Below are 10,434 nucleotides of genomic sequence, written 5' to 3'. Positions count from 1 at the left end.
TCGCGTCCCGGACCTGGTGGCTTAAAACTCACACCGGGTGCGTGTGCATGCATGTCCAAGATCCCGAGAGGAGAATGGAGGAGAAGGGATTGCGGCGTGGCCATCCCCTCTGGGGGATAATTTCTCACTTTCTGTCTCTGTCTCTCTCTCTCTCTCTGTCTGTCCTCTGTCTGTCTGGCGAGTGCACGAGCCCTATAGCGAAAACCTCTAAAAAACAACAACAACAACAACAACACAAAAATAAAATAAAACTAGAAGTTCAATTTAAAGAGAGTGATTTATCTTCACTTCCATAAAATGAGAGCTGGTTAAGAAGGACAACATTTTACTAAGTGGACCTAAAAGAGCCAATGAAACAGTGACACACATGTATAGTAAACAACCTCACAACATGAAAGGTCACCTTTTCACCATAGAGACCATTTCTCTCCCAGAAAGCTTAGTCATGAATATGTTTGAAATAAAATGAGTCTTAACAAATCATTAACGTATGATGCACACTTTAAAATTGGCAGTTAGTATTCTTGAAAGCAATGTTTTAATAATGTTTATAAATGATGTGCTATGTAAAGTAAAACATATGCTATACTTGATTGCAAATTACATCCAGACTGTACAATTCGAATGCATACCGTACTATAATAATCAAGACAGTTCAGTTGTTTTCCTGGAGTATGTTTCAAACAGAGTTGGCATATAACCCGTATATAATAATATTGCTATGGTTATAGGCATCTTTCAAATTTAAGGGTCTAAAATACATTATGTTCCTCGAAAAAAACATTGTGAATGTCAGCCAGTTTTTTATTTATATTCCTTCAAAAATATACTACCTTGGTCATTCACACAACCTACATCACTGAAAGTAATCGAAGATCACAATCACAGTCTTACCTTACGTTTAAGTTCTAATTGACAAAAGGCCAAAGACTGGCCATGCTGCAAAGGTGCAGACATTAGGGATGCTGCTGTGCAATGCTCTAGACCACAGGAAGGCTCCAGGTTCATATCCCGGTCCATCTCAACATGCCAGCTACACCATGATTCTGGCTGGCTGCAGGACATAAAAGACCCATCAAGGGTGCCCCTCTCTCTCTTTATTTCTCTCTCTCTCTTTCATGAAGGAAATAAATAAACTTAGAAAAACAAAGCAAAGGACTGTCATGTTCAAGAAATCTACAGGTCAAATTCTCAGCCATTAAAACTGAGGGAAAATGTTTCATCCAGTGCAATCACTGTAGTTGTGTATTTGGGTTTTATATTTATAGGGTTCCATTTGAAAATGAAATGAGGCCATACACATTACATTAAGGTAACTCTCAAGTAAAAAATAAAATACCATAGGACTTGAAGAGATGTTGCAATTCTAATAGCACAGACTCGAAAAACTAAACACTTAGCCATAACTTCTACATCTTTCTGTAATTAAGAAGACTTTACCATGAGACCAGCAGATGGCATAATGGTTATGTTGCCGAACTCTCAAATAGTTACGTTCTAGACCCGGAGGCTTCAAACTCAGCCAAACACGTGTGCGTGCATGTCCAAAATCCCGAGAGAAGAATGGAGGAGAAGCAATTGTGGCATGGCCATCCCCCCCCCCGCCCCCCGGCGGGGATGATTTCTTGCTTTCTGTCTCTGCGTCTCTCTGTGTGTCTCTGGTAAGCACACTTGCCCTATAGCAAAAAATCTCTTTTTTAAAAAAAAATAGTCTTTGCCACACTTACAGGATTGAGGCAGTAATGTATATTAGCATGTGATTAATCAAAGAGTGCACTTACTACCATGAACTTGGATCCTATGTCATAAAATCATTTTTACCTTTCCCCAAAGAATCATTTGCTCTTGAAGTCATAGGCTTTTAAGGCACATTTTATCAAAATTCTATCACATATTCATCTTAAAAATGGAAGCTCTTCCTGGTGATAATATATCTAACTAATGTATGATTTGCCAGATATGCAAGTGTGTCTATCTTGAGGATAAAGTTGTATTAGAAAACTGAGTCTTTATTTGCTTATTCAAAGAGAAACATTCTGTAAAAAATATTAGAGAATTAGATTTATAAGAATAACCCATATGTACCAGGCCTGTTGGCAAAGGTCCAACAGGGTAGAGCTCTAGAAATTAGGGAAAAGATTGGGAACCTTGGGCTCCTACTCATCCAGGTTTCTGAGTAGGAATCATGAAGAAGGAAAGAAGGGCACCTTAATGATTTTTATAAATCTTCTTTCAAAGTACACAGATCCTAGGGAGGCTCAAACCTTAAACCTCTACCAGCTACCATCTTAAATTTCAGTTACCAGCTTCAAAGGACTAGGACTTGGGAAAAGAGAGAAGAGAGGATGGGAAGTAGCTGCAGATAGAAATAGGAGAGTTTCAAGGAAAGCTGCTTTAGGTACTTTATACATTTGGCTAGGACCAGCTTTGATGACTTTAGGAGGCTCTGCTATTTAAAAAAAAATTTTTTTTTCTGATGTCCCACAAGCATGTCTTAGTGTGTTGTGTTAACCCCTGGGATGGACATAGAACTATCTATGTGGAATGCTTTGACATATGGGTAGATTTAGGGTCTTAATTTCTTTTAAGTCTAAATTAGACATAAGTCAAAGGATTTCGTTGAAACAATTACATAGCTCATTGAAATGCCACCTGCAACATCCTTTTCCCACTGACCATCAGGAGTTTTCAGGATGGCTCTTTGGCCTTGCAGAGCATGCTGGTGGCAAACTGAGCTCTAGTTCAGTGTAAGGTGGGACCAGACAGAGCACACGAGGCACATGGTTCAAACAAAGAGGAAACCAAGAGGTGACAAGTATGACCAAAGGGAGTAAGCTCCCTGTAGGGGTCTGAGACTTGCTCCATTCACTGGGATCATGGAGCAATAAAAAACTAGCCCTAAATAAACATTTTTAATGTAGCACATCAACAGGTCATTTCACAGGGGCTAAACATATAGGGACTATACATATTCTTGTTAGTCTGCAGTTGCCAATCACAGACATTTGGGAAACTTTTACCCTCTGATGTTTCTTTAGCCCTGGGTAGCAGATACAGAAAAGCCTCCAGAAAACCTGCAACTCAGCGACATTCTTATTTTCTCCAGTGATCGACATTGGCACTATTTTGGAAATATGGTCCCAAAGGTTCTAAAAAATAGTAATGCATAAAAAGAAATAATCTCTCTATATAAAGTGATTATATAGATATGTGTTGAGGTAAAGAGCTTCATAAAAACTGTTGAGTTGGGACGCATAACTATGGCTATAGAAATTTTTAGGTGAGTTTGGCGCTTATATTATTCTATAAAACTCTGTTTACACTATTATAAATAGCAGACAGTTCTTATTGCTCCCGGAGTTTGTAGCCCCGATCTGTTCTAACTCCACTGAAAAATGATTTTTCTCAACAACTGGTAGCAAAGATTCCCAAATTTACAAAAAATCATTACCAATGTATCACTTTTTGATAAATTCTGATTGCCATACGGATATAGACTACAGTATGCATGTCTTTGACACCACGTACAGAAAAAAGCTTAGAAAAGTCATTTTTATCAAAGTTCAGTTCAATGAGAAAAAAACGTGAAAAAGTGCAAAATATGTACAGTTCCTGGCAATTCTCACATGAATTGTTTTCTGACTACAGACCACAATAGTTTACATTTGTATAATGAAAGTACAGTAGATTTCGCTTCATTGTTAATATACAAGTTTTTGCTTCAAAGTGCTTACTTTATTTTAAAAAAGAGAAGATCAAGAGAGTGTACGAATTTTTTTTTTTTACAACAAATCCATGTCACGTGTCCCATCTCCTTCCTCTTCCTTTTGTGCAACATGACTCAGCAGCCTCCTCAAAGAGGTATGATTTCAAAAGCTGTTCCTTGATGCCTCACCTACAGCAGCACTCTGGGGGTCCCGTTAGGGGTGCCTCCTTTTTTCTTCTGCAACCGATTCTGAATCTTTCGAGATTTCACCACTTTCATTCTCACCTCAAAAACTTCATGGATGGCCTTCCGGAAGCAATGAAAATTATAGTCAATAAGCCCTGGAGAAGAAGACAAAAATATTTACATGTGTCACATAAAATAATCATCTTTTCAGGTCAGCTGTGGCCAGAATAAGTCAGTAGGGGGTGATGGAGAAGCAGCTGTCACTAAGGACCGTAGATTTCCCTAGGAGAGCTGCAGCTGGGCTTTGTGAACCGTGTAAACCACTAGTGATGGCAGGAAAGTTTTATGAAGGTAGTTATTTCCTGAAGCAAGGTTGCAGCATATATTCTAACATTTTTAATTGTATACTACATTTTGGGTCCATGACTCAAAAGATTTAAAGAGTCATTGAACTTTAAATGGCTAGTTTTCTTTAGACCTTTCAGAATTAAAGATTTATTAAAATTAAGGTAAGTCTTTAATTTTAAAAATTCCTTACAAAAGGCATCATTAAAATTGACTGTAGGGCTAACCCCATAGCCTAGTGGTTAAAAGAGTCAGATCCCACATGGCTGACTCGAATCTTGGTTCAAATCTTGGCTGGGGTGGCTTGAAAAAACATGCCAACCTATATCCATACATGTGTGCCCAAAATCTCAAAAGGAGGGAGAGATGGAAGAGAAGGGATTGTGGCATGACCATTCACCACGGGGGGATGCCTTCTCCCATTCCTCTCTTTGTGTCTCTCTGTCTCTCTCTGGTGAGCACATAAGCCCTCTGGGGGAAAAATGTCTAAGTGGAAACAGACTCTGACTTGAAGTGTGGCTGAGATTTCAAAGCCACAGTATCAATCAATTAACCAGTCAATAAAATATTTACTTTCTATTATATTTAAACCATTCTAAGGAGAGCAAAGTCCTTGATTTTAGAGAAGTAACAGTTACCTAAAGTCAATTGCAAGGTCAGGAATGCAACTATCAATGACACACTCGGCTTTTCAATATTAAATAAATTTATTTTCTTTTATTATGCCAGAGAATATATGTATGCACATGAGTTAGAGACACAGAGAGAGCCAGGACAGAAAGTGAGGGGAGAAAAAGCACCCCTTCCCCAGTGAGGCCTCGTCATGCCACATTATTTTTCCTCCAGTTCTACACCCTGTCAGAATCCTACGTACATAGGCACGTATGCCTGGCAAGTCAGCCACCAAGGCAGGGACTTGAACCCAAGTCAGCCATATTGGATCTAGCTTCTGCACACTGTGTTTAACCACTATGCTATGGGGCTGGCCTAATATTAAATAAAATTTTAATGGGGAAATAATAGTGGAGAATAATTCTGTGTTTTCAGAAATATATAAGTAGCACACACCAAAAAATAATAGGATAAAAGATACACCAAAGTCTTGAGTACATTTTTCATCAGTAACAATAATTTGTAGAAGTGTTGAGAGCAACATTATGTTCACAATAATTCAGATAAGGTAGCTGGTTCTATTGACTATGTTTAAACTTACTAAAATAACTAGCTCAACTATTATATCCATCTCTCAGATGCCCCATATGCAAGTGTCTTTATCTTGAGGATAAAGTTGTAGAAAAGGAAGATTTGGGATTCCAGCAAAGATAAACACCTCTCAATTGGTTGTATAACTAATTGCAAGGGCCCTGGGGAGGGTGTGGACACCACTTCAGCTCCCAGAAGCAGGAACACCTTTGAGTGGTACCCTTGCTGCTTCTGCAGAGATACTGAACCACAAATATGGTAAAAGGAGGACTCTTATTTTGCTCAAGAAAATGTCAAGAAAAGATCAGTGAGGCAGAGAAAAAGTAATAAATAAGGAACAAAAAATTATTTCATTTCATAAGAATCTGAATAGGATACATGAAAACAACCTCAATATTCTTTGCTTATATGTGGAGCAAACTGCCTTAGGAAAAAAGCTTAGCCAAGAGAATTTGGCTCAGTGAGATGGGTGAAAGTAAAATATTCATCTTGGGGAATTTCAGAGACATCCTATTGATAGTTCTTAACAAATCTTAAATGACTCACATTTGCACATTTCAGATTGTAACAGGAATCTTGGTGCATTTGTAGCAGTAAAAGTTCACAACTGAAGTTTTGAAAGGAAGTAAGCATAAAGTGTTTGCTATTTCAATCCTTTTATTAAAGGGAGTTGAAAACACAAGAACAGAGACATAAACAGAGAAATACCATTTTTTGCCAGCAACCACAATTAATCCCATACTCCATCCTTCTCTGAATCAGCAATTCAAAACACCAGGAAACTTTTTAAAAAATTAACAAACCTCAGGTCCCTCTCCCATGAATCCTATCCTTACTGCTTGTAGGAGGGTCCAGATAGCCATATTTTTTAATCACTCCCTTCTGAAGAATATATCTATAATGTGTATCTGATCTTAACTCATTAGTGAAAACTTGGAGAGCAATATGAGGAAGAGCTAAGTAACAAGCATTGATTATCAGCACCCACAGGACTCAACGATGCTTGAGATGAAAGTAACAACAAACAAATCGAACTACTCCATGCTTCCTCTTCAGTGAGGAGCTGGATGGAGGCACGCGTAAATCGAGATGCTCTGCGAGGCTGACCCTCATGGGAAGGTTCTGGGCTTGTATGCAAAGACCTCCGTGGGTGCGCGGGGCACAGATGTGCCCATGGTGTGGGCCTGGCTGTGTCTGGGGTGAGTGCCCAGTGCTGAGGCCCTTTGAAGGTGCTGTATTTTTGTCTTTCTTTCTCTCTCTCACTCATGAAAGAAGTAGATAAGTTTTTTTTTTTTTTAAAGGTCATGCAGGGGCCAGCAGGTGGTGTGGTGGTGGTTAAGATGCTAGTCTCCCACATGGCTGACCACAGTTAGAGTCCTGGACCCAGTGACTGAAACTCCTACTAGTGCACACATGCCCAAAATCCCAGGAGAAGAATGGAGGAAAAGGGATGGTGGTATGGTCATCTCCCCTGGAGGGTGATTTCTCACTTTCCTTCTAACTGTTTCTCTCTGACTGTCTCTGGTGAGCACACACACCCTATGCCAGAAACCTAAAAAACAGTAACTGTATGATAGCTAGGGTGACCGACTCATCCCATTTGCCTGGGACTTTCTCAGATTAGGCACTAAAGATTTCCCTTCTAAGAAGACTTTCTGTTTCCTAAAATGAAAATCGCTGGTCACCCTAAAAAGCATACACGTTAAACATATGAATTAATAAACACTGTCTGCCTGTTGAGTTACAATCTTATTATTACATTAAAACTGGAGCCAGTAGGTAGCATAGTGGTTGGGGCACTGGACTCCCACATGGATGACCATAGTTTGAGTCCCGGACCTGGTGCTTGAAAATCATTCTGGGCATGTGTGTGTGTGTGTGTGTGCCCAGAATCCCTGGAGAATGGAGGTGAAGGAACTGTGGCATGGCCATCACCCTGAAGGAGATTTCTTACTTTCCCTCTCACTGTCTCTCTTCGACAAACACACGAGCCCATGGCAAAAACCTAAAAATAAAAAGAAAAGAAAAAAAAAAAGTACTTACATTCCAGTTAGTTTAGTAAATTCTGAAAAATCTGCCTCTTCTCTGAGACAGCCATCTATGTGGTTTGGAATGATTTACTAGTGATCCATATAATAAGTTCCTATTTAATTTAGTTCTACAACCACAGATGAATATTAAAATTAGTGATCAAATTTAAGGAGAAACAAGATTTCTGTAGTTTCAAAGAATCTGTTAACTTCAGGAATTCTTCCATGGAATACCCTGGCAGAGACTATCTTAACTAGATCAAGGTTCACATCCCTATTAATAAAATAAGGCTTAACGTCATGAACACTTGATATGAACACCACGAAGACATATCATTTCTGTGGGATTCTTTTCTTTTTTCAAAGAGGTTTTTGGTGAAATTTGAGGAAGGTCTGTAGTTGAATTAATGGTATTATGCCAATGTTAATTTCCTGGTTTTGATAACTGAACTATCGTAATGTAAAAGCATTAACCTCAGAGGAAGTTGCTCATTTTGCAACCTTTTTTTTTAAGTCTAAAATCAGTGTAAAGTAAACAAGCTATCCCGGCTGATCTCAGTATTTCCTACATTTTAGGACTTGCTAATACCCTACATGGTTTGGGATTATCGTTGTACTATTTCATTACTATTATTTCCCTTAGCTTTCAAAATTAACATCAATTTTTTTTTGTTTTTTGAGAGGCTTTTGCTATAGGGTGCGTGCGCTCGCTAGAAAGACAGAGAGAGACAGAGACAGAAAGCGAGAAATCACCCCCCGGGGGGGATGGCCACGCCACAATCCCTTCTCCTCCATTCTCCTCACAGAATGCATACGTGCCCGGCGTGAGTTTAAGCCACCAGGTCCAGGACTCGAACTGCGGTTGACTACATGGGAGTCCAGTGACATAGCCATTACACCAACTGTTGGTCCCAAAATTAACACCAAATATTAATCACCAATAACATTTTTTTTTTGGAGAGGTTTTTTCACTCTAGGGCATGTGCGTTCACCAGACAGACAGAGACATAGAGACAGAAAGCGAGAAATCACCCCCTGGGGAGATGGCCACACCGCAATCCCTTCTTCTCCATGCTCCCCTCGGGATCTGGGGCACGCACGCACATGCACCCGGCGTAAGTTTGAAGCCACTGGGTCCGGGAAGCGAACTGCGGTCAACTACTTGGGAGTCCAGCGACATAGCCTTTACGCCAACTGCTGGTCCCCACCAATAACATTTTAAGTTTTAATTTATTCCATGAGTGAGACGGGGAGGCAAACAGCATCCCCAATAGGGTCTTGATGCTCCAATCCACCAGCAACTTCAGTCAGTCCTAATTCATAAGCACGTGCATGCGTGGCATACATAAGGAGGTCTCTGGACATGAACCCAAAACCTTCTCATGTGGATCAATCCTGCAGAGCAGTGCATTTTACCACTGCACCACCACCCAGTCCCCTGGGAAATATCTTTAATCAAAGAAGTATATATGCATTGGTTACATGTACACACTTAGCTCTATATAGAGAAACCTAGCAATCTTTAGCCCCGAATGCCATAGGTGTAACCTTGAGAGAAAGTCACTTGCATTTTATGGGCCTGAGTAAAATCATCTATAAAGTGAGAGGGTGAAACAAGGTATAGACCCATCTTCAAAATTCCATGAATCTGGTATACAGAGGATCTTCAAAAAGTTATTGGAAAATGTCTATCATGAAAAAAGAATGCATAGATTTCAAAACTTCGGCACCACAGTAAACTTATGCTTTCATTTCATTTTTTGGCATACTCTTTGAAGTCTTTTCATATAATCTGTCCTTCTTTTCAGCAATGTAAAAATAAGGAGTAGGGCCTGCAGGTGGCATGGTGTTTAAGGCACCAGTCTCCCACATAGCTGATATGGTTCAAGTCCCGGACCTGGCAGCTTGCTTTCTCACTTTCCCTCTCTCTTTATCTCTGTCTCTTTCTGGTCAAATTAAAAAATAATAATAATAAGTGTCCAGCAGGAGACATGATGGTTAAGGATGCTGGCCTCCCCATGGCTGACTGCGGTTTGAATCCTGGACCTGGTGGCTTGATTTTACTTCCTCCCTCCTCTCTCTGTCCCTCTCTGGTCAAATTAAAATAAGTAAATAAATTAATAAAGTTAAATAAAATAATTATTTAAAAATAATAAAATAAGTAAAATTATATAAATAATTCTTTTTAAAAATAAGGAGTAAAAGAAGGATACCACTTAATAAAAAGCTTTGAGGCAAAGGACATACAGGTAATGTGGTCACTAATAATAAACCTAGAAAAAAATAGACAATCACAAAGAAACAAGGAAATATAAATTTAAATTTAATACACTAGTTTTCAATAATTAACTTTTAAAAATACCAATGTCGAATATTAATAGGAATACAGCAAAATGAATATACTCATAGTCTCTTAGCATAAATCTGTAAAATCTTTCTGAAGGACATTTTGGTAATATGCATTAGAAGCTACCAATATGTGCCTATCCTTTTAATCTAAACATTTCCACTTGAAGTTATTCTTGAGGAAATAATCAAAGATGCACACAAGTATTTAATGCAACGAAGGTCCTTATAACATTATTTAAAACACAAAAATCTAGAAATAATATAATGTCCGAAAATAGATGAATTTAACACAATCATTAAAATAATATGGTAAGGGGCCAGCAGCTGATGTGATGGTTAAGGACCCCATGGTTCAAGTCCCTGACCTGGCAGCTTGAAAATCACACCAGGCACATGTGCGTGCATGCTCAAAATCCCAAGTGGAGAATGGAGAAGGGATTGCAGTGTGTCCATCCTCCTGGCAGATGATTTCACACTTTTCCTCTTTCTGTCTCTCCAGTGAGTACATGTGTGCATAAACCCTATGGCAAAAACCTAAAAAAGAAAGAAAAAAAAAAAAACAAGTGGTAAAAAATGGCTTAGTGGGGGAACCAGCAGTTAGCGTAATGGCTATGA

General features: G+C 39.1%; 1 protein-coding gene across 1 annotated transcript in view; it reads right to left on the bottom strand.

Annotated features, from left to right (window-relative positions):
• Positions 1-1,643: 1,643 nt before the first annotated feature.
• RRAGD (Ras related GTP binding D) overlaps positions 1,644-10,434 on the bottom strand; it is an 87,386-nt gene continuing 78,595 nt past the window's right edge. Inside the window, exon 11 of the mRNA XM_006155308.3 lies at positions 1,644-4,047. Coding sequence (XP_006155370.1) covers positions 3,896-4,047 — 152 coding nt within the window. The 3' untranslated portion in view covers positions 1,644-3,895. The remainder of the gene's footprint in view (positions 4,048-10,434) is intronic.

The sequence above is a fragment of the Tupaia chinensis genome, unplaced genomic scaffold (assembly GCF_000334495.1).
Source record: "Tupaia chinensis unplaced genomic scaffold, TupChi_1.0 Scaffold000444_1, whole genome shotgun sequence".
Classification (NCBI taxonomy): domain Eukaryota; kingdom Metazoa; phylum Chordata; class Mammalia; order Scandentia; family Tupaiidae; genus Tupaia; species Tupaia belangeri.
Note: the sequence above shows the minus strand (reverse complement) of the source record. Positions and strands in the feature narration are given on the sequence as shown.